At 51.6% G+C, this 24,890-nt stretch overlaps 1 protein-coding gene across 2 annotated transcripts in view; it reads right to left on the reverse strand.

The window, feature by feature from the left end:
• The window catches only part of LARP1 (La ribonucleoprotein 1, translational regulator), a 45,406-nt gene that overhangs the window by 11,603 nt on the left and 8,913 nt on the right, over positions 1–24,890 (reverse strand). Inside the window, exons 2-10 of one of the 2 annotated variants that reach the window (XM_021552108.3) lie at positions 17,895–17,921; positions 5,128–5,189; positions 3,541–3,606; positions 2,647–2,815; positions 1,975–2,106; positions 1,656–1,799; positions 848–1,010; positions 480–624; positions 89–263 (exon numbers count right to left, since the gene is read on the reverse strand). In XM_021552108.3, the coding sequence (XP_021407783.1) occupies positions 89–263; positions 480–624; positions 848–1,010; positions 1,656–1,799; positions 1,975–2,106; positions 2,647–2,815; positions 3,541–3,606; positions 5,128–5,189; positions 17,895–17,921 (1,083 nt within the window). Of the gene's footprint in view, positions 1–88; positions 264–479; positions 625–847; positions 1,011–1,655; positions 1,800–1,974; positions 2,107–2,646; positions 2,819–3,540; positions 3,607–5,127; positions 5,190–17,894; positions 17,922–24,890 lie in introns of both variants that reach the window. The other variant, XM_021552107.3, reaches the window with a different exon arrangement.

A 24,890-nucleotide genomic window follows, 5' to 3' on the forward strand; every position in this document is an offset into this window, starting at 1 on the left:
AGAGCCCTGCCCTAGGAACACTTCTGACTCTCAGAGTCTCAGTTGTGCTGCAGTCCCAAACCTCCCTCCACATTCCCCCAGTGCTCACCAGTCTCTTTCTGGAAGCTCTGCCGGGGCACAAACTCAGGGCAATTGATGAACTGTGAGAAGTCTGTCTGTGTGTAGTCTGCCATAGGAGGGCCAGGCAGAGCCCATTTTTCTGGCTGCTCTTTTCTCCTTATCTTCTCATCTACGATTTCCACCACCTTGCTGTCCTTCAGAGCCTGGAACCAAGCAGTATTTGGTTAACTTAGGGTCTTGCTTTGGCATACTGAGGGGGGTCAGCCCAAGCCATTCCTCCCTGGGAGAACTAATAGGAGGCAGGAGCAAGTCAAGGACAAGGGAAGGCTCCACTTGCACCTCATCCAGAGTGAGCAGGCATTGCACAGGGGCGATGAGAAGCAGAACAAGGAGGAAAGGTCACCTCTCCTTGCCCTCACCTTGATGATGAGGCTGATGTCAGTGGTCAGCGCCTGCACGCGGTGGAAGCTGGCGATCAGCGTGATGGGCAGGAAGCCGTCCGAGTCCATCTTGCGGCGCAGGAAGAAGTCCCGCTCCAGGTTGTCCACGCTGAAGTAATATTCTCTGCATGGACAACGTGCCAGTGAGAGGAAGCCCCAAACCACCGTTCTCTGGGCACCCCCAAGGAAATAATCCCCCCACACACACACTGAGGGGAGCAAGCCTGGGGAGCACAGACATGCCTGCTGCTGGAAGCAAAGCACAGTCAATGGCTCAGCTCCAACCCTTCCCTTGGGATTGGCTGCACAGTCCCCACCACCCAACAAGGACAGGAGGTGGTGCTCACATCTGCCTCTTGATGTAGTCCTTGAGCAGCTCCTGGTCCACGCTGTAGAGCTCGGCACTGCTGATGTTGTCGAAGTAGTAGGTGATGTTGCTGGCGTACTTCTGGGTGCGGGAGCCGTCCGAGCCCTCGAATTTCCGGTATCCATACTGGTAGTCAAAGTGCCCTGGGGGACACCAGGGTCAGCACAGAGCCCCTGGGGTCTGCACCCTGCCAGACTGGGGTGGACTCCTGCACAAATACTTCCCTCTTCCTGGGGACCCCTTGGAAGCCCGCAGTGGAGCACCCACATCCCTCATCCTGCTCTCTGCCTGTGCCATAGAAGAGGCCAGGAGCCCTCTTACCCAAGGGTAACTGGGCAGCCCAGCTGACACATGAAGGTCCTACACTGAAGCTGCATAGTGTTAGCACAGACACTGCCCAGTCAAATGCCAGGGCAGGTGCTCTTTCTCACCCAAGCCATGACCCCTGCTTGGCTCTCAAATGGCATAAAGTCCTCACAGACTATCAACATGCTTCAATTCCTGCTCACAGAGCTAGTGCAACAGGCAGAAAACATGAAAATGAGCTTGGCCTGAGTAGCAAAAAGACATCTGCTTTTATGAAAATACTAGTATGAATTACTTGTTTTGTTAACAGCAGATCAACTTACCAGCTGGAATGACCTGCCACAATATTCCCCTGTATCTCTGGAGTGCTCTGTCCTCCCCAGCCCACTTTAGAGCCCCAGATCTCTCAGGCACACAGACACAGAGCTCTGCCTGCTGTGTCACTCTCCCTGCAGCCACACGAGCACACACACGGTGATCACCTCCTCTGCCACGGCCACGGCCCCTGCCCCGGCCACGGCCTCGGCCCCGGAAGGTTCCTCGCACGGCTCCTCCCTCGCTCTTCACGCTGGAGGTCTCGTCGTGGTCCTGCCAGCTGCGCTCGTGCTTGTTGTCGGGGTGCCAGCCTGCAGCAGGGGGAAGGAGAGGCAGGAGGGGAGTTAGGGCATGACAGCACCTCCCTGGAGCAAGCCCACTGCTCGCAGGGAGCTTGCAGAGCCCTCTGAATGCAGGGCAGCTGGGCACCAGGGCTTGCTCTGCCCCGGGCCGGGCCAGGAGCGGCTCCCCAGCCCGAGCCCCCACCTTTGAGCTCGCTGCGGTTGTTGGAGGGGTGCCTGTGCTGCTCGTTCTGCCGGTTGTTCCGAGAGGCCGTTTTGTCCCTAGGCACCTCTGACTTCATGTCTATCTGCAGAGGGACCCACTTGTGTTTGTTGCCTGCAAAAGGACAGGGTTTGGGTGTGACACAGGTTGAGAGTGCATCTGCTTCCTCCCCCATAGCCCCCACACATGGAGGGGAGAAAGCAGCAGGGCCTTTTGGACGGACCCTGTCCTCTGACATCCCTCCAGGCCTCATTGCATGCAGAAAAGCTCTGACCAGGACTCTGAGACAAGGAGGGACATGAGTCAGAACTTGCCTGTGGCAACTGTCACAGCACTTGTCCTTCCTCTGCCCCTTTCTGCCTGCCCAGGCTCAGGCCAGACTAAGCCCATGTGTCAACCACAACTGATGCAGCCCAAGGTGAGGGGCTGTTCTGTGACACTGTGGAACACACAGGAAGGCAGGCTCCTGCCCTGCCCCCACCAAAATGACACCTGAAGCCTGCCAACACCTTTTCCCACAGCTGTCCCTGCACTGGGATCATGTCCTGAAGCAAGGCTCCCAGGGAAAGCAGAGGACGCTTCCAGCTGTCTGAGGGCTGGAAAGGGGAGGACAAGCTGAGCCTGGGGGACTATCCCCACCAGCTCCTGCCTTACCTTTTTTCTTCTGGGCTGACTTCTGGTTGTCATCATCACCATTCTTCTCCTCCCCAGACTCATCCGATTTGGTTTTCAGGCTCTCTTTGCCATCACTCCCATCCCCCTTTTCCTGCTCTTTCATGTCTTTCTTGACAGGCAGCTTCCGAAGGGACGGTGCTTTGTGTGGCTGCTGGAGACACACCAGTGCAGCAAAATGTGAGAGGTGGGAATAGTGAGGAGCTGGAGGCAGAGCACAGCTGTCCCAGCTGAACAGGAAGACTCTGCCCTAGGCTGGGTGCATCCCTGCTCTGAACCTCCCAGAGCTGTCCTGCTCCTAGGGAAGGGCCCATGGCTGAGCAGGGCAAGGGCTCATTGAGACACCAAGATGGGCTGACAGGGAGACCTCGTGCTCATGGATGGGTTTGTCCTCTAAAGGACCAGACTGCCTCAGTGACAAAAGGGCGAGTGACCACCTTGCTCTGACAGACAGGCAGGAGCTAGCAGAGCAGCATCCAAAAATAGAAAGGTTTCAATGACACCCATGTCCTCAGCAGGGAGGAAGGGCTGAGCCCCTTCAGCACACCAAACGTTTCTCATGCATTTTCAGTTCCTCCTGTGGAGCTCCTGACTTTGGCCTGGTCCCTTCCTGCACAGAGCAGCCCCGAGGAGAGCAGGTCTGGGAGCTGGCCTACCTGCTTCAGCCAGCCCTGGGTTTAGAATGGGCTCCAGCTTCCCAGAATAGCACTGAGGGAGGGAGGCAGCCCTAAAAGGAAATTCCCTGCACACTATTCCTGGCTGCCTCCGAACTGACACTCAGCACCCCAAATGACCTGGCTCAGCCAGTGCTTCCAGAGGGATAGGGAGGTCTGCAAGGGCCACATCCTGCCCATCACAATGGTTCTGTGTTCTCACCTGGACGCTCTTGTGGGCTATTTCTCCAGGTGTTGGCCAATTTGTGGCATCACCAAAATCGCCAACCTTGTTCCAAAGAGAAAGGTCCTGTTAGTGCACGAAGCTGCAGGTGTTCCCTGCAGCAGGAAGAACACTTTCCACCCATTGCTGTCCCAAAACCAGGAGGCTGGAGGGGGACACCCACACTGCACATATACCACCCCTCTCCCCACCAAAGCAGGAACCCTGAACTAATTCCAAATAGCTGCAGCCAAACTTACGTCCATCAGACATTGTCCTGCAAGGTCCCAGGCTCTCACTAAATATTCTGCCCTAGCAGCAGCAGCGTTTGGCAGGAAGCTGCCCAGGATAATTCACTCAATTACAGGCACCATCCCTTGGACAGGGAAAGCACTCAGCTTATGGCACTCTAAATACACCTGATGCAACTGCATTCCACTGAAGAAGCTCTTCCAGCTAGTGGCAGCCACAGCCAGGCACAGCCCCAGTCAAGTGCCCAACTAAAACCACCATGTGCTGCCAACAAAGCGAGGGCATGGTTTCAGAGTGGCTGAGAAAATTCAAGCAGGTGAAGGGAACTCCCTCATTCCAGTCACCCCATGGGCACACAGGGGAACATCAATGACTTCTCTGCTGAATAAATGACCTGCTCACTACCATCATTTCTATCTCTTTCGGGTTTCAGAGGACCTGCAGAACACAGGAAAGAAGCCAAACAGCTGCCCAGGCACCAAAAGAATCACAGCTGGTCACCGAGTTCATCTGGGCACAGAAACTCCTCCTTGCCCTTGTGAGATTGCTATTTCTGAATTAATTTGGAATCAAAGATTTTTATCCCTCAGGAGATTGCATCTTTACATGCAGGTGCCATGCTCCTCTGCCCAGGAGGCAAGTTTCCTGGGAAAACCAATTCCAGTGCAGGGCCATGCCTGTTTCACAGAGAGGAGCACCATCCATCCCAGGGCCTTCCTCTCTCCAAAATGGAACAGAGAAGTAAAGTCCTATCAAGTTGCAGATACATCTCTACTGGCTGCTGGGAGCCAACACCAACAGCTCCTGTCCCCAGCTGTGCCCCAGAATAAACTGTCCCTCCATCATCACCCATTCCCTGGAACAAATTGCCCTGGTTCCTCCAGAGGAGTTGCTTTGTCTGACATCCATTTCCCTGGCTCTCTGTGTGCCAGGGAGGAACAGACTGCACAAGGAAGGACAGAGCTGCAGACACACCACTGTCACACCCTGCCTGCACTGCAGGGCTGGGCACGGGCTGGGCCCACAAGGAATTTGGGGTGTCCTCACAGCAGATGAGAGGTTTTCCACATCCAGGACTCCTCCAGGTCCCTCCCTGTTAGAGGGGAGATAATAAGGTCTCCCCTGACCTAGCTGGGCAGAAAACCAGTCACAGCAGCATGCAAGACCCTAAAATGCTGAAGGGGAGATAGAGAACAGGGCCAGCACATCAGCCTCTCCACAACCAAGCTTGTGAAAGGAGAGCTCTGCTCCCCAGACCCTCGAGAGGCTCATGCAGCACTGACAACTGCACCAGAAACTGGGGGCCAGCGAGAGGAGAGCAGGCACAGCCTTTACCTTGCTTCCTTTCCTCTGTCTCGGGTTGGCAGCCCTCACCACTTTCGCTGGAGTTGTAAGTTCTGCAAGAGAAGGACAACAAAATGTTAAAACACAGCTGAGGGCTGTGAGTGGGAGTGTTGGCTCTGGAGAGAAGTGGGTAGGAAGCAAAGCAGCTCCCCCTTGAGCAAAGGAGGGCTACCAGGAAAAGGTAAACAGAAAACATAGCCAGCTCCTGACTTGAGTCTCAGAACTGCCCCATGAAGATCAGAAAACTCCTGACCAATCCAGGTGGCCCAGAGATGGACTTTTAACCCATCCTGCTGCAGCATGGCAGTCCCTGCCTTAGCTCTGCCCTCCCCAGCCAGGGAGCAGAGGGGCAAGGAGCTCAGCTCATGCTGCAAAGCACAGAACAGCAAAACAAACGTGCCCTTGAAAAGCCAAGACCCATCACAGCACCGTGAGGCCACTGCTCCCCAGGGAGCAGAGCAGGGCTCTGACAGAGAGATGCAAAAGTCCGTGGCTGCTGAATCCTGGTTTGAAGTCAGGCATCCCAGCAAGCACAGTAAGTTCAAGAGAGGAAATGTACAGAGAGAATGAGCCAGACACATCAAGCTCCTAATCTGCTACTGAATTTAGGCACTGAAGCACCTGTGGGGTGTTTTAACACATCAGAGTGAGGCTGTTGGGGTTCACACTACCGCAGACTTCACAGCAAGTCAAGTTCTCAACCTCATCATGGCCCAGCTTGGCTCCAGCTCACACACCACCTTCTCACAAGCAGAAACAAGAATTCACCTTGCTTTGTCCCTCTGGTCTGGCTGCAAGGTCTCTGATCAGGCTCACACAGGGCACAGAGTCTGAGCAACAGAGCAGCACAACTCTGCCCAACACAAACCAGCCCCACAGGGATGAGGGTCTCCTCCAGGATGCTGGTGCTCCACAGGGGGAGGAGAGCCCAGCAGCCTGTGCCAGGTGCCAGCCTCCTGCAGCAAGGATTTCTGCTGACTCACTGGCTTTGTTTAGAGGAAAAGCAGCCCTGACTGGGGTAGGAGGTGAGGCTATCTGGGGATGCCCCGGGAAACACCCTGAGTAGCCTATTCAGCTCTGCTCAAAGCTGCCTTTGATCTCCTTCACAAGGCTGGACAACTTTGCCTGGATGATCAAAACCGGTCCCCTTCTGAGCCTCGAAACCAGTGATTCATCCTGGCCTTGCTCAGAGCTGGAGGCTTTGAAGTGTCAATAAAGCACAGTCAGACATGGCAGGACAGAGCCATGTGCACTCTCCTTCCCCAATTCCCATCTCTATGGCTCCTGCATGGGGATTTCAAATCCAGAAGAGTCCAAGCTCTCAGCTGGATCCCTGAACCCTCCCCTTTTCCCCCGGCACCTCCCCAACCCACCTGCAGTGCCTCCCTTCATGAGCAGCAGCAGTCCCACGTGTCCCTCATTCATTCCATGTGCACTTCATTGAGAATCCTGGCTCCACAGGCACAAAGCTTGCCACAGGGCTTTTAAACCTCCCTGCTAGTGTAGGAAGAGCCAGCGCTTTCAAAACAGCCCCCAAAATCCTCCACTCAACACCCACAGATGTCACCAACTAAATATAGCTTCAAAAGGCACCAGGAGCTACAGCACAAACCCACAGCCAGCCCGGTTTTCCAAGACACAGAGCACCCAGCCTGCTCCAACAGCACTGATGGAACTGGCACAGCTGATCAGGCTGATCTCCGGGGCTGGGGGACAGCAGGGACAGCTCCTCTCCCTGCAAGGATCCCACCCAGGTGCCTGCTCCCTGCACAGCACAGCCCCAGCGCTCACAGCAATGGCATCCAGCCCTTTCCTCCAGCTGCTTCACCTCCGGAGCCCTCAAGGCCATAGATATTCTTGTGCTTTTTTTTTTGGGAACCTGTCAAAGAGAGGGGCCTCACAAGCAGCAGTGAAAGAGGACGAGGGGCACAGGCTGCAGGGGCAGGTGCCACAGACTTCATCATCTCTGCGGGGGAGGGAGGAGATTGTTTGAAACAAGTTCTGCTGCTTTCCTTATCTGCAAGATATGAACAGGGATCCCTTATCTCGCTGAGGTGCTGAGAAGACTAATTAGCATTTGCAGAGCGCTGTGGAACACAAAACATAAAGCAAAGGGCTGCAGTCCAGCAGGCAGGGAAGCTGTGAGCATGGATGGAGCAGAGATCCAGCAATTCATGGTGGAGACCATACTAGGAGATGGAGAGGGTAGGACTGTGCTGGTGGACACATGGCCAGACACAGCATTTGCTGAGCCAAGATCATGGCTAGCAGAGGCCATGCACGCCTGGCACCCTCCAGGGCACAGCAACATAACCAAGGGCACCAGCAACACATCTTGTGGCCTTCAGCTGAGAAGAGAGAAGACCCCTTGCAGGAAAACCTCATGGCATCAGCCTGGGAAGTGGAGAGCAAGTGAGTGCTGCTCATCCCATGCAGGAGCTCAGCACGAGCAGTGGGGGACACTGGATACTGCCTTGGTTCACAGCCGAGCCTTTAAAAGCTGCTGACAGATGTCTCAGACCTCTGGGTGTCTCACAACTCTCCCTCTGCATCTGTTTGGTGGCAGTAAGTAATTTCAGCTGCACTAGCAGTGCCTGAGCACCTCCTGAGAAACAGGGCCTCTCTGTGTGAAGGGGACAGACAAAACAGCTGCAGCAGGAGCCAGGGCTTTAGTGGTGTGAGGCTGGCACGGGGACAGCGGGCAGGGAAGCAAGGAGCAGCTCTGCCTGCGGCCACAGGGCAGATGCTGGCACAGCCAAGAAGAGAAAAGCAGGTCTTGAGTTTTGATCTGCTGCCTGCAGCCACAACCTGATCATTTGTCCAGGCAAGGGGTTGCCCAGCCACGAGGAGATTATTCCTTAGCAACCAAGAGGATGAGGCATAGGTGGGAGCACCCACAGCAGCTATCCCAGCCAAACCCTTCCCGAGGCTGTGCCACAGCCACAGCATTCCCTGGCTTTGGACACTCACTCCCAAATGCACCTGACAAACACCAAGGGCAAAGCTGTGCAGACACCTCGTGCCTTCCAGCTGGCTGGGACATAGAGCCCTGGGGTGGGAGGCTCACAGGGGCATCCAGGTGAGCAAATGCCTCTTAGCCTTGCACCAGAACCAGACAGCCAGAGTGACAGTAGATCCATAGCTAAATGTCCTTCCACCTCAACAGGGACATCTGATGTAGGACCACTGAACTCAGCCAAGGAGACATATCTACTACCTTATCTGGGAAAATGAAATCAAACACCCAGCAACTGGTTTTCTGCCTTTCCTTGCATCCAATGGAAATTCTAATGAAATTTTAGGCAAGGTAAATGAAGAGAGGGACTATATCTGCAGTGCTGAGCAGAGACCTGGCATTACTGGAGAAATATCTGTACATATAGCAAGAATGCTGTAATGTCTGCTCCAGGTGTACCACTCATGTGCAATGCAGACAAGGGCTCCAGCAGCAGCTGGGACAGCCTCAGAGGGCAGCCCAGGCTCCCAGCAGGAATGCAGTCCTCAGCTCTGGCACACTGTCCCTGACACAGCATCCCCTCCTTACCCAGCAGCCAGGTCGACAGAATGGAGCCATCCTGCTCCCTGCTCCACAGCCTGGCACCTACCAGAAACTGCTGATAAAGGTGGTTCCAAGCCAAGAGCCTGGACTTTGTGCTGAAGAGGCTGAGGCAGGGGCGCATGCTCTGTGATGTAGGTCCTGATGGGGCTGCAGGAACCAAACCAGTATCCCCAGTTTCCCCAGAGCCCTGGCAGGAGCTTGAGGGTGCTGTATGAGACAGACAGCCACATGCCCAGCGGTCCACCAGGGTCCACTTCACTCTTCTGTCTCCAAGCAATCCTCCCTCCTTCCCACACTCCACAGAACACTGGTGGCACATGTGAAGACTAAAGTCATAACCAACACAACAGGACACCCGCTCTGGCATCAAGGTTTTTAGGTGAGAAAGAGCAAATGCAGCTTGGGCAAAGGTGAGCTGAGAAAAATGTTTAAAAATGTTTCTGTGTGGGATTATCTGTTTTCCCAGGAGATAGGTAGCTCCTTCAGAGTCATTTTGTGAGGGCAGAAGAATCCCTCCTAGGGTGCTGACACACAGGAAAGATGTGGTGAAACGGCACCAACCCTCAAAGAAATTCCCTTAAGACAGCCCCAGCAGGCAACCCGCCACAGGCAGGCAGACCAGGACACCACTGTGGCTGCAGGAATCCCCTTCCTGGCAAAAAAAAAAACAACTTAGGGAGCCAACAGAAAACAGCTCCAAAGGTGCATTCCCCACCTTCTCAACATGGGAAACTCAGGCCATCAATCCTGTCCCTGTCCTTGCTCCAGGCCTCAAGGAATCTCTCTCAGGGTGACCTGATCTGCACAGCTGCAGGGGCATGACATGGATTTGGAGACTCTCCTGTGGCACTGACCACTGTCCATTAACTCAGTGCAGCACTTGCAGTCTGAGCCTGACCAAGCCATCCGAGGACACAGCTGGTGAACTTCCATGTCCACCAACAGCACACAGGGACATTTTTAGGACCAGTCCTGCAGGCCAGATATGACCCAACAGTCCCTGCTCCCACCAGCAGCCTGCCTCTTGCAGAGAGTGACAAAGCTCTTTTCTTTTTGAGTCCATCCCAAAGAGGACCCCCTGAAGTTACAAGCAGAGAAATCTTGGGGGATGAGCAAACACTTCATGCCCCTTTTGTGGGTGCTGCACCTATTTCTGCATCAGCAAGAGGCTGTGGTGGGCAACACACTCTTACTGTGAAGGGGCTGGGAAGCAACAGCAGATGGGAGGGGACCTCAGCCTCCCCAGGGAGCCATCTGGTAGCACCCCTGTGTGCAGAGAGGTGCAGATATAGAAACCAATCAGCAGATCCACCCTGCCCTGCCTCCCAAGGAGCTGCTCCCAGCACAGCCTCAGCCTGGTGCCAGAGCTGAGATGGGAAACGCTGCTGCAGCTCCACACACAATCAGAAAAGCCTGGGATTTATAGCACTGACTGCTTGGCATGCTCTCGCATTTTGCTGAAGGCATCACAAGGCACACAAAGCCAGAAAGGTCCAGGACAAGCTCAGCCCACAGACTGCACCTCCTCTAGGAGGTTTGCAATGTTTTACAGCTCTACCTCCCCCCGAATCTCAGTGGCACATGAGTGAGCAGAGGGGGAAACAAGGGAGCACTGGATGGAGTTCTCCAACAGCTTTAAATGAGATGTTATCACAAGGACATCTTCCAGCACAAATGCCTCCACAACAGGGGCTCCCACCTGCTCTTGGGGACTGCAGAGAACTACAGCCAGCCCCAGCACTCACAGCATGTAGTCTCACAGCTCCCACTGGGCAGTGCTTGGCTTTGCTTACTAAGGTAGGAGGAGTATCTGCAGCACCCCAGCAATATCACAAGTTTCCTGTATGTGCAAGAAAAACTGCAGAAGAATGGCCAAGGTCAGGACCAAGCAGAAGACTGGATCCTTAATGTGGATGGCTGAGCAGGATTCAGGTTTGTAAAGCACAGGGGAAGCCTGCTCAGCTGGAGCAGGAGATAAGCTGCAGGTACCATGGCTCAAAGCTTTCCAAGCAATTTTCCACAGCTCCTCAGCAGAAGCTCCACTGTACAAGCCCTACTGTAACAGCAATGGAAGCAAGGAGCTGCCTACACCTCTCTGCAATGTAAGCTCTGCAACTGCTGCAAAGATCACTCTCTAAAAATAACTTCAAAAAGGGCATCTGACAGCTCCACGGAGAGAACAAGAACACTCCCACCTGGGTGTCCTAGGCAGCTCCAGGAGCTCAGGAGTTTGACCTGGGAAAGTGCAGGGAGGTAGAGCAGGACAGCACTGCCACAGGCTGAGTGTGGGCATCTGAGTTATAATCCCAGCTCTCCAAGACCTCACATCCCTCAGCTGATAGTCCTGAAAGCCCCGGAAGAGGAGGAGCAGCTCAAGACATGTGCAGAGCCCACCTCTGCTGAAGCACAAATGGGCACAGATCCTCACAGAGAGCAGGGGCTCCAGTCAGACCACAGCCCTCCTCAGGGAGCTGAGGAACAGCAATGTTCCTTTTAACACATAAACTGCTACAAGCTCTACACACATGCATTATCTACAGGGTCTGACATTTATTTTCAGAGCAAATGAGGGGCAGGGAGGGACTGAACTTACCAAAAGTGCATGATCATCTTCACGGCAGCCTCTCAGTCCAAGACAGAAACGCTTCAACTTCTGAGCAGCTACACTCCAGAGGAGCGGGTTAGGAAACGTCGACAAGCATTTCTAACATTAACACTGTCAGTGAGGGCAGCCTGGATTCTTCCTGGCACAGACAGCTACTATTAAAGGTAGCAAATGAACTCCTTCTTAAGGGCGAGTGACATCTTTCCACTGCCTTTTCAAGCAAACCTCTTCCCTGAAGAGGATTTCTAGGAAACTCCTGACATACAATCCATGCTCACAGCCCTGCACACGATCCCTGAGATGCCAGGCACACACAGAATGAGACGCACATGAACCACCTCCCACCCAGTTTTCTACAAAAAAAATGAATCCTAAACTAAGGATTCAATCCAGGGAAAACCAAAGGGTTCCCAGAACCAAGAAGCATGGCACAGGGGACACAGCCAAGGTCACCCAGCTGACCAGACTTCAGAAACTGTCAAAATGAGGAAGCTGGGCTGGCTCAGGCCCCCACAGCTGCTGAGCCACTCTGTTCTCTCTGAGCACGGAAAAGGTACCCACCACCTCTGCAGGAAAAGCTACTCCAGAACCAGTGCCTGACCCAGTACATCTGGTGCAAACACATCTCCAGCTGGAGGAGCATGTCACCAGCAATTCCTCTGCCAGCATGGAAGGCAGAAAAGCCTTCAAGGACAGCTGCAAACACTGTCAGGTTAAATGGTTCAGGGACAGGGGCTGGAAAAGCCGGCAGCGCTGCAGGGAAAACACCGTGTCAGTCTGGGCCCCTGAGAAAAGGCAGGAGTTGATCCAGCTGCTGCTCTGGGCACGAGGCACAGCAAGGACACCTCAGTGCTAGGACTGGAGGCCACCTGAGGCAAGGCTGCAGCAGCCCAGGGTATGCAAGTGAGCCAAATCGTGGAGGAGATGGAGGGTCAGGCCCTCTTCCCAGCCATCTCAGAGACCAACTGATAGTTCACACCTTAAAATCTAAAATCAGTGGTGGGGGAGAGGGAGGGCTGACATGGACAGGAACTACAGAGCAGCACAGGCAGACACTAGGCAGGACTCACAACTCCTTATAAAACAATAAACCAACCCAGCCCACTCACCTTTGGGGACAAATGATTTGCAAATTAAAAGGGGGTGTCCACCCTCCAGGAGGGATCAGGAACAGATTCCCAGTTTCCTCTGCTCCCGTTCACCTCTGCTGCACGGTTCTGCCTGTTCTGCCAGGCTCTAATGAAAAGCTAGTTAACAGTTAATTATTACCCATTCAGACACACGATCCCCTACTCTGCCGGCTGGGAGGGATAAGACAGTCACGTGATGCAAAAATCCCGACCTTATGAAAGCACAGGCGACTATATTTAGTTGGAAAAACGATGACCTAGCGAGCCTGCTCCTCCCTGGCCCCCCCTCGGAGGGGCCAACCTGCCACATCCCAGTATCCTACCTCCACGGCACCTGGAAGATCTCATCCAGCAGGAGCTGCAATACACAAAACAGGGACACCTGGCACGGCAGCAGGCCCTGTGTGAACGTCCAGGCTATCCCGGGTGGAGGGGCCAGGCCAGCACACAGCCCCAGCTGGGGGACCCTCCCTCCCCATCCTCAGCGCTCTGCAGCAGGTCACCTTGTCAGCAGCAGAAGCTGATAAGCACCAAGAGCAACAAACAGGGGCCTAGCCCAAGGTCCTGGACCTTATCTTGAAAGCAGGAGGCACACAGGGAACCTGACCAGTGTGACCAAGCATAGGAGAGCATTCTGCAGCAACGCTCCAGCTGCTGGCTCCTCCATGCCCAGGGCTGGTGATGCCCAGAGCTGGTGACAGGAGTTTGACCCTCTGGATCAGTCTACCCCTCACTCCTCAGGGCTGGGTGACCAAGACAGACACTGGTGTGCTGAGAAGGGAACAAGAGCCAAGCAGCACCACTGCTGCAGAGAGATGGCCCTAGAAAAAAGATGCAACAACAAAATCCAAGAGCATCGCCTGCTCCGTCTGCAGTGAAAGAGCTTCAAAGCAGAAGAAAAACAAAAAGCCTGAGGAACAGACATCATTAATCTCTTGACATCAGCAGAAGGGTGCTCTCTGCCTGGATCCTGCTGCGGCCGGCGAGCCAGCGCAGCGCCCGAGGCACGAGCGAGAGGAGGTCACTGCACCGCTGCCGAACCCGTGCTGACACCATCCCTTTCATGGCTGTCAGCCTCTTCTGCAGCTGCATCTGGGGACTTGGAAGCTGACAAAACCCTTCTTAGGAAGCATCTGGTACATCTCACTGTAAATATTTAACAACAAAAAGACAGGAATTGAGAGCCAAGCGCCTGCAGAGACCCTCCAGCTCCAAGCATTCACACTGTCTAGGAGGAGACTGTGCAGCTCCTACAGTGCCAGTGGAGGGGGAGACGGGTTGTACAAGGCAAAAGTGTGAACTCTGCACAAAATATGCCTCTGGAAAACCTGTCATCTCAAAGAACAGAATGGGTTTCCAGAAAGGAGACTGTGATGTAATTCAAACAGCATCATTCTGAGTTCCTCCCGCTGTGATTCCTTGACCTTCCTGGCTACTTTGGCAGAGGCATCCCTGCAGGACCAGAGTGTCCCCTGAGAAGTGGCCACTTGCTAAGTGACCACTTAACCTCGCCCTCAGCCTGCACAGCTGCAAACCTGCCTCCTTGACTGCACAGAACAAGAAGAGACTGAACAGCAGCTCAGCTTGTGAGGTCAAGGAACACAAAGCCAGCACCGCATAGAAATCCAGCTCCATCTCCTGGGGCAGGTGAAAGTAATAGTGATTTGGTGGTAGGAGCAGGTGCAGCGAACTTCCCCAGGAATTTAGGGAAGTCATAGCTACACTAAGCAGGATGTCTCTGTAAATGTGTTGAAGTAATCTTACAGTCTCATAACAACCTGGATTAAACTGAGCACAGGTATTGGGGCTTCCTCCTCTTGGTGAATCCAGAGCATTAAAATCATGACAAGGCACTCAAATATCCCTGTGATCTTTGAGAGCAAGCAGAAGGGCAGCTTTTTGTTCTACTTCAGGATTACTGCACCTCAGCTGAGCTGATTTCAAGGCATCCTTTTACACGCAGAAGATGCACCATCCTCACTTATGCCTCCCACATGAAGCAAGATGCAGAGACATTCCAGGTTTTTCTAAATAACTGATATAGCAAGTCTGAACTTCCTGGGTTCACAATCACATTAATCCTGCTGCATAAACCACTCTCTCTAATAAAGCTAATTCCTGTGCTACAGGTGCCTGCCTCCCATGTCAATACACAGCATAAAAGAATACAACACCCTAATCAGACTAAGTCTTCCCAAAGGAGTCAGGAATAACCAATTACAGAAGAGTGCAACCTAGCAGTTTCCTAATTTAAAAATCCATCTCCCCTCCTTTTATTTCTAAAGGATTAAAAACCAGTTCCTTGCAGTGGTAGTATCACCCTCATCTCTTTATGGAAAACTTCACAGTGTTTAATTCAAAGAGGCATTTATGAACTCAAGAAAGATATCTCAGACACTGCTGACAGTTGTACAAAATGATCAGGTCAGGGTGCAACAGATGAAAAAAAGTCATCAGGAGTGTGAAACCAAGACAGAGCATCACTTGCTGCTCTGTTGAACACCAGCGCATCCACAACTGCACCCTGCAGTCAGCTCTGGTCTCTGGAATTCAACAAGGGCACAGGGCTGTTACAGCTGCTCAAAGAAAAGCAATTAAACCATCCAGAGGCAGCTCCTTGAGAGGTGAGACTAAAAAGGCTGGCTTCCTCCACCACGGAGAGGAGGAGGGCTGGCTGCAGCATGTAGGAGGCCAGGAGGGCACAGCACACTAAGCTAACAGGAGAGCCACTTGAAGTGGCAGAAGTATTCCCTTCCAGAGGAGGCAGAAAATTGCACATAGTAGCAAGTCCTTGGAGCTGAGCAGCATCGGCTGCTTGGCAGAAGAGTTTGGTGTTCAGAGTAAAGTCCTCCACAGACATCCAGCTGCAAATGTGCCCTCCCAGTCCTCCTCTGCAGCAGTGGGAATGTGAGAGTGTGTCCCTCAGCTCACCAAGCCCAACTTTGCATCTCTCAGGGGTGTTGAAGTCTCTCAGCTTTCCACCTGAACTCCAGATCACATGGTTTGCAATGGCTCCTTCTGAAAAGCACCCTACAGCTGCCAAATCCTGGATGTGGGAGAGGAGGGGACTGAGGCACTGCTGTGCCAGACAGAAGGAAAGTGAGGCCTCTCTTCAACAACTGCCTTATTTGCAAACACTGTTAGGTAACTGGGATGCAAACACTGCCATGCCTCCACCTCCACGGTGCTCCCACGTGACATGGGGATGATCCAGCTGAGGATCCAGGCTGAGGGCAGGCTGCCACAGGCATCCCTATGCTAACAAGCAGGAACATGCTCTGGGGCACACTATAGCTACTGTGCCTACAAAAGGGCTGAATTTTGGCTCAGGCACCCCTCACCTATGCAATTCCCAACCCTGATACTGCAACTCAGCATCTTCCATCACTCTGCTAACCATCTCCTTGAGAGAGGACCAACAGACTTCTCATCTAGAGAGGAAACCAGCCATGCAGACACACCTGACTTCAGAAGACAGCTTAAAAAACAGACCCCTGATTACATGTGTGGGAGTTCTGGTGACCAGAGTAAATTAACTCATTCAATAACCGCAGCAGTGAAAAGGAGGTGAGGGAGTCAAACCCAAGCCTCAGGAACGCAGAACAGCTCTGGTGGTAGGAGCAGTGCCACTCTGCCTTTGCCTGCTGCCTTCACACTTCACTGTGTTTGGAGATACCATGGCTTCCAGATAAGCTTAGTGCATGGGAAGAAAAAGCATGGCACCAACTTTAAGGCTTTTCTGGAGAAAGGTATGAGAAAGACTGCAGTGTCCTGTGCAGCTACCATTTAGAGGAATCCTGTTTCAGCTTTAACTTATCTTCTAAATAACAGAATCGTAAGAAAAGCCCCAAGCTCTGTAGGTAATGTTTTCTACAACACTGCTGACATATAACAAACACTTTCTGAAGCGCTATCATCTGCTGCAGACACACACTCATGCCCCACCCTGGAGGCAGCTGTGCAAGGTCCCCAACCAGCTGGAGAACAGAGGATGGAGTAGTGCCAAACAAAGGACGTGTCTGAGTTCACAGCACAGGCAGACAAAACCCAACACCCAAAGAAGATAGATCTTCAGCAAGGTGGAGAAAAGCCTCCTACAAACTCAACAGATGGGAATGCTCTTCAAAACCCTAGTATTTCACTCTTACATGTTAAGATAGCAAGAAAATCATGAGGGACTTACAAATAGGGAATCAAAGCCTTAATCCAGTGCATCTAGTTCTACACCACGGCTTTGGTAGCTGGCTAGAGCTCTGGAAATGCATCCACAACTTCCATCCCTCTGTTCAGTTCAGCAGCCTGAATTACTTCAATGTTGCACCAGACATGTTACACCAGACCACTCTAAACCAGCGAGTTATTTTCCCTGAAATCAACTTTAAGACACCAGAGCTGATTTCCATACTTCCAATGCCTCCACCATCAACAGTGATTTATCCTCACACCATCCATGAACTGGTGAAATGGGATCCCATGCAAAACCAAAGATGGACATCAGAGTTGGACACGGTGACGTGCCTGGGGTGACACAAGCCTCAGTCAGGCACTGACTTCCATTCCCAGTGCCTTTGCTATGGCACATCCCCACATGGCAATACAGCTTTGAAACATCAGGCTCTCACTGACTGATCACTGCTTAAAACACAAACATTTCCTTCAGTCTTGGCACTTCCACAACATCAGCCTGGATGAAGAGCTTCTGGCAATTTGGGAAAGGCAGGAATTGAGATTATGCATATTTGCTTCTGAAAACTACATTACTTCCTGATTTGAAACCTCCATCCAGAGCAACCTCGCTATCCCAGCAAGGCTGCACACACCACTGGGGCCAGGAAGTTTTTTCTTTGCACTGATGGCAACACAGTGAGCAATTTGGTTGTCCTTAACAGCAGTACTCAACAGCAACACACAGACTACAAGCCATGGGGGAGGTCTGTGTCTTCCCAAAATACTGCAAATTCAAATATATATCCTCAGGTTCACAGACACATCCATCTGTATACAGGTAACATATAAACAACAACAATCTGAGTTATATTTGCATCTTGACACATCAGTGTTTTCAATTATGTGTGATGAGCAAGACCTACAAGCTCCCAAACTCCTTCACCCTGGACATCCAAATTTGCTATGCTACAATGGATGGGAGCAAAGAACCTTCCAGCTGTTTAGTCATCACTACATGAAAGCATAAAAGATGTCACTGCTATACAGGAATGACCAAATAGTAGAGGTTTGTTTAGGAAGTTCTTTTGCTTTGGTTTTCGGGTGGGGTTTTTTCGGGGTTTTGTTTGTGGTTCGGTTTTGGTTTTTTTTACATTAATGTCCATTGCATATTCCAGACTGTACATTGCATGTACCAGTCTTGTACATCTAGTTAGCTCTGACTCTGAAGTAAGAGAAATGCAGAGAAGGAAAGGGAGAAGGAAGTTTGAAGAGCTCCATTTTTTTTTTAAATACATACCAGACTGGCCATCAGTTGGAAATATATCTGTAAAAGAAAAAAAAAAAAAAAAATCAGTATTGGTTGCAGCTGGAGTGCAAATCATATTTAAAAGGTCTTTTCTCTCAATTTGTTTGCTTTAGCTAAACAGAGGAAGTATTTTCTTAGAATCTCAAGTTAAACATCAATCCAGCTTGGAACCCACCTCAATTCAACCACTTGTTGTGAGAAAGATTTTGAAGGAGTCTGTTTACCCGAATGTGCTGCTCTCATAAATAACCTTCTGGATTGGTTTCTAGCAGACAGCAGTGAGCAAAAAAAAAGGTTGTTGAGATGTACAAAGACCCACACAATGAGCTACTTTGGTGGCAGCACACACTCCTCCTGAGCAGCAACATCAGATGGAAATCTACAGAGAACATCTAACAGGGAGCACAGGTGGAAGCCAAGGCAAAAGCCAAGTGAACATTCTTCTCATTGTCCTTGGTTTTGCAGCCATGGGGGACATCAGCAGCTGTGCCTGGCTCTAACACAGCAGCTACACCAGACACACACCCCCATCACCAAATGGACACCCAGGGCCCTGGCACATCACCCATCACACCAGGAGAACCCCTTCCCTTTCCCAGCTCAGGAATCAGCAGGCACAGGCCACTGCACAGGACAGACTGAGTCTGGAGGGTTCAGACCCCAAAACAGATTATGTAACCTCCCCAGTCCCCCAGGCTCTTTCCAGTTGGAGGTACAGGAGGGCCTTCTCTTGGAGGGCCTTATGTATTTCTGAGATGTTTATTTAAGTAGTTGGAAGGACCAGACCTAATTTAAGGAGCACACAGGACAGTGTGTGTGGAAACCCCCGTTGATAAGGCTTCTCCGGAAGATATGAAAATTACTTTTGAGAGAGCAATACATTATGTTTTCTTCAAGGATCCTGGAAGAGGAGGGGGAAGGAAGGCTGCCAGCAAGGCAAGGTCCTCCTGGGACAGGGGCAGGCCCCTGACTTCTGCTTATCAGCTACCCAAAACACACAATCAGCTGGAAAGTCACAAGAGTTTCAGCAAGGACTACCCCTCAAGCAGGGCAATGCTCTCTGGCCTGGACTCGGCTCATGCAGAAACAGCAAAAACACTCCCCTGCCAAAATAACTTATATTTCTCTTCCTTTTACTTGCACCACGTTCAAAGCATTCTCAGGCAGGGATGCTTTCATCCCACATAGGAATGGGAAGAGCCAAGCGGAGCAAAAATACCCAGAAGTTAAATCAAGACTCTCTCTACCATTATTACATAGTTATGGTCTGTGACCATTTGAAGGCATGATATCAAGGACAGCCCAGCACATCCAAAACAGACTCCAAGCAACAATTTCAATCCTTTGCAAGCTGCATGTTCTACTGCAATCCTCCACCAGCCCACATCCCTAATGCATTTAAATATTTTGTATTTCTGTATGGTCACTGAGGAGTTCAGGCTTCTACTTCAGCAAGCTGAAACACCCTGTACTTCACAGAATCATAAAATTGTTAAGGTTTGAAAATACCTTTTAAGATCTCAAGATATAATTTATTTTCCTACTTGGGCTTCTCTACAAATGAACAAGGTGGTATCACTGGTATCCCACCTATTTGGATCAGCTGTACCAGATGCTACCAAAAACCAAAATAAACAACAGCACCACAATGGTTGATAAAATAAATTCCTTTGTGCCAGCCAGGAATTTAGCAAAGCCAGGCTTTGGCAAACGCTCCCCTTGCTGTACCCTGAGGGGTGCAGTTCTCCAGTCTGCATTCCTGCAAGGCCATCCCACCAACTCTTCATCAGAAACACCACAGCAGAACCAGCCATTCACACCAGGTCCAGGCTCTAGACACCACAAATGCCACCAAATCAGGCACAGCTGCAGGTGGCCCCTCAGCAACATCTCCTATCAGACGTGTCACCACCACAACTCCAGACTCACATTCCCTCAGCTCACTGCTGTATTCCCCACTGCCCTGCTCAGCTCTAGATGCACAGCAAGGTTCTCCTGGCTCCTCCTGAGCTCAGCCATGACTCTAGAGCAGCTTTGTCACAACATTTACTGGAAAAGCAGTGACTCTACTCAGTGGCTGAGGTCAGTAGAAAGCAAGGACCATGTGTGACAGCTCACATTCACCTCAAGAGGCTTGCCAGGGCAACTCCTGTCAAGGAAAGACACATCCAGTGCTCAGCCCCCTTGTCTGGGAGAGACTGCCCTTGTCCGACTCATCACACCTGTGAGTAACAGAGTTGACTCCAAGCTCTCCAAAGCACACTGAGAACACTCAGCTTGCAGGCAGCTTTCCCCAGAGCTGAGAACAAGCACAGAGCAGTCTGCAGGACTCGCTTTGAAAAATGGGGCTGCTGGGAGGACACATCTGAGGCAGGGCTGGTCAGGGACCAGCAGGCACAACGACCCTTTGGGACACCTTTCTCCCCTGCAAGCACAAGTGACTAAATTAGAAATTAGCCTGCCAATTAAGGGCAGCACCTCAGGTGCCCAAGAGAAGTCTAAATCAGGCAGAGCTTTCTTTTCCCAAGAAAGCCATGGTAGGGAAGCAGTCAGAAAGGTATGTGGCCAGCAGGTAAACCCCCATGGCTGCTCTCCGAGGAGCCCATCTCCTACACTGCAGGACTGAGGCTGCCTGTCCAGGTCTGTTCCCTTCCCAGCCCTCCCAAGGCTAAAACTCAAACACAAAGAACGTAGGCACAGGGACAGGTTTTTTTGCTCCAAGTCCCAACATAGACAGGTGAAGCCAGCAAACCAGCCCCACCAATTCCTCTCCACACACACCTGCTACCTCCCAAGGCACTCTGATGTCAGGTATCCCCGACACTGGCCAGATGCTGCAGGACAATGCTTCACAGCAGCTCTCCACCATCCTGTCAGCCACCAGCTCAGCAGCAGGCAATCCCTACATGGGACCCAGGCAGTCCTGCCTGCAAACATCCTCCCAGCCATGCCCAGCCTGCCCCCCAGGCAGCCCAGTGGGAAGGAACAAGAAACAACAGTATCTCAATGCAAAGGAGCAGACCCTACAGTCTCACACTTCCTCCTCCTTCCTGCACACAAGACACTTTTGTTTCTCAGCATGCACCCAAAATCAGAAAAAAGTGGTGTCTGAACAAAGGGACCTGCAGTCACCACGGGAACCAGTGATCTCTTCACTGCAGCACCAGGTACTCCCCAAGCCTGACCACTCTCCTCAGCCCTGTACAGAATCCATGCAGCCTACATCATCTCAACAGAAAAACACATTCTGTGGATCTTCCTATTATCAGCAAAGCAGGGTGGAGGATGGAGTGACGAGGAGGCGGTCAGGGGTGTGTATGGCAGCTGGCAGGATGTTGGGACAGGCACAGAGCATCCCTTTCAGGACCATCAAGTGAAGGTGCAGATGTGGTACAGGGGTGCTTGCTCTGAGCACCAATACCCAGAGCTGCTGAACACAGCCCAGGAGATATAACTAAATTGAGGGCAGTTGTCCTTATTTTAGGTGGTGCTGGGGGTGGATCTCAATTTCAATTTTTGCCTGATGGTATTTTTACACAAAGGAGAAAACTATATACTAAAATGGGGCATTTAAAGAGAAAAGCTGATACATCCACACACATACCCCTTTCCCCAGGGGCTATCTGGCTACTTCTGCTATTCAGGTATCTGGGACAGGTCCAAAAAAGTCACCCCATTTATGAGCCCCCATCTCCCCTCTGCTGCTCTCTGAGGAAACACGCGGCAACCACGCTCCTCTGCCAGCCACGCTCAGAGTGCTGAATCCACAGGAAGCCTGTCTTCCCCAGCTCAGGAGCCACAGCCGGGAAGGGACCTCCACCCCCCAGTGCCTGTCCACAGCCCCCCTTTTCCAGTACGGACGCTGCTTCCTCCCTGCAGGGCCCGGGAGGCAGCGGCTGAGGAGCAGCTCATTATCCCTGACGCAAGAGAAACGCTGACTCGTTATTACAGCAACCTGCAGCCATAACTGCCGAGGGGCCGCGGCCGCAGGCCCAGTGCCAGCAGGAACCAGCTCCCTGCTGGCCCCCCACCTCCCACCATTACCCTTCTGCTCTCCCAACGGGAAAAACGAGCTCAGAGTGCTCCATGGCACCTGCCAGACACCAAAGCACACTGACCAGCGTGCGCTGGGTGAGGGCTGTGCACGCGCAGGTACCAGCACAGCGATGACAGCCAGCTCTCGGCAGAGCCCAGTGGGACATGGGGCTCATCCACACCGCCACAGGAAGACACCAGCCGATTTGTTCTGGCTTTTGACCCGTGAAGTTGTAACCAAATCATCCTCCACGTTTTGCAGACAAAAGACTTGGATGTCAGCAAAAAAAAAAATGACCTCTCCAAGGTCACCGGGGGACTCGAAGCAGGGACGTGACCAGAACTCGATCACAATGGCTCGAAAGCTGCAGGGCTGCACTGCCTGCCCAGGAGAGGGACTGGGGAGGGAAGTGCTGCTGGATGGCAGGATCGATTGGCATCTCTCCTCCTAACCTGACCTGCAGCCCAGCAGGGACGATCCAGGCACGAAAAAGGTCCAAATTACATAGTCCAGCATATACTGAAAAGAGACCAGAGCTGCTCAAATCTCTTCTCTGGCCCTATGCAACATTTCAGTTCAAATCTCTGTCACCTGGCTCTCCCTCGGAGGCCACGCAGTGCCTGCACAGGTTCCTGAGACAGTTACAGGCCTCTTCAAAGCAACACCCCGCAGAAAAGGGGGTGAGGTCTGCTAGGGAAAAGCAGCAAAGCAAGAAACCCTAAACCCAAAGATTAGCATGGCCAATTTTATCCCTCCCAAGATCTTGTTTGCTTCCTGTTCCCCTCCTTTGTTACCTGCTGAGCAGGATTGGGGAGGGTCCACTTCTCAGTCACCCAGATCATTCCAGCTTTTTCCAGCTGCCAGGTCCATGCTAACACCTCCCATGCCTCTCAACTTACTGTAAGATATTTACCCCCTCAAACAGAAGCTGAAGCATGAGACGGATGGGTCAATCCTAACATGATGCTGGCTAGGTCCCAAGACAGCACTAAGAACTGTGTAAGAGAAACAAAAAAAAGATACTGAAGAGTTTATCCCAAATCCTCTGCAAGGGTATCCAGACTACCAGTATCTGCTAAGGGGTTTTCTGTTCCCTGCCCAGAAAAAAAGGTTAGATTCATTCTTAGGCACCCCTATCACCTACACTGGGCTCAAGAGCTGCAGCCAGTGTGAGCTCTAACATCAATTTCCCACATAGAAACAAATGCTCAAAATAGGTTTTCAGTGTATAAACAGCTGTGCATTCGGTGCAGTTTAGCTGTGGTGCCCCTGCTATCTTCATGTGCTTAATCACAGAGTTTCAAGAGGAACAACCCTAGGGAAAAAAATCACCTATTCCAAAATCAAAGTGTTATCTGGGATAAGTCCCTAACTAACGCCACATACTAAATGAGTACCTCAGTGGTGATGCTTAGTGTCCTCCAGCCCGAAGGGAGCAGTGCAGACCCAGCAGGGCTGCAACACCAGCTGAACACACAGTCACCAGCAGGACCAACACTGCACCTGGCAAAAACACCTTTCAGAGATCCACATGGATGGAAGAAGGTCCAGGGCTCTTCTCCAAGCACCAAAGATGCCAATGGGGTTCTTGGGAACCTGACCAGAAGAATGAGAGCTCTCCAAAAACAGTCCTGCAAATTCAACACTCACATATGCACAGGCACACAAGGAATAACTGGAAGGTCACAGGCTGCTGTTTCTCCCATCCACTTATCAGTGCCTGCACTGGAGGGAACAAACACTGGGTGTTCTCTCCTGTTAACCCCTTCCCCTCATCTCCAAAGTGCAGAAGCAGCAAAGCACCGCTGCTCCAGAGCATGAGTCTCAACATTCCCAATCATTAATTCAACAAGGGGCATCAGAGAAAGTCCAAGGCAACTTTAAAGATGCTTGATTACTCTTCCCATGGAGCAGCTGGTGGGTGACCCAGCTCTCAGCATCACATTCTTTAATCACCAGGAAGCCTGGAGTGATACCACTTGAGGCCTTAGACCTTCCAGGAAAGCAACCCTACATGATTCTGGTCCAAATGATCACAGTCACCCTCACCAAACTGCTCTTTAAGCCACTGGATATTGAACAGACACTAAAATTTCTGGCACAATCAAGTAAAATACATGTCTCAAAGACTCTTGTTTAAATACAGGAGTCATTTTGGGGTGGCCGAGAAGCCAGCTGGATCCCACACTGTGGAAACTGATACAGGATGGTGTTTCCCTCTGACAGGGCTGTCACACTCAGAGCTGCAACACACTTTTCTGCTTGCACATCAAGGACAGACCCAAACTCCAGAGAAGCATTGCCCAAGGACAGCTTAGCAAGTAGTGGGCAGGACAGATCCATCTCCATACAAGGGAGAATCCATTAATGTACCCAGAAATCCAGCAACTCCATGAAAGAGGATCCCAGTCCACCCCCTCAAACCTCAAACGGACCAGTATCATGGCAAAGCCCAACAACATCAGGCAAGGATGCCATAAATCCCTATGAAAACCCCAGAAACTGAAAACTGCAAGGCTCTCTCTACCTTTGGGCTGCAGGCAGAGGGCTGTAGGATACGCAAGGCTGCACAGCGAAGACGACATAATTAAATCTCTTAACTGAATTACAAATCATCAGACACAGTCTGAGGTGTTCCCTCCCTCTGGCCCAGGCTATCTCCTTGGTTTTAATCAAGCACAGCCATTCCAATCACCCTCCAAACTCCATGCTTGCTTGGTTCCACTCACTGCTGACAATTACATCAACTCAGATTTCACCTCCAATTGAAGCTAAGAGGGTTATCCTACTGCAATCTGCCATGTCTCCTCCAAATCATCTCCACAATTGTCCTTATGTTTAATTTTAAAATTTAAAACCATGGTGGCATTTACAGCAAATTCCTCCCTGCATATATGCAAATGTCACATTCATCATTCCACAGTTAAAAAAAAAAAAACAAAAAACAAAAA

The sequence above is a fragment of the Lonchura striata genome, chromosome 15 (genome assembly GCF_046129695.1).
Source record: "Lonchura striata isolate bLonStr1 chromosome 15, bLonStr1.mat, whole genome shotgun sequence".
Lineage (NCBI taxonomy): Eukaryota > Metazoa > Chordata > Aves > Passeriformes > Estrildidae > Lonchura > Lonchura striata.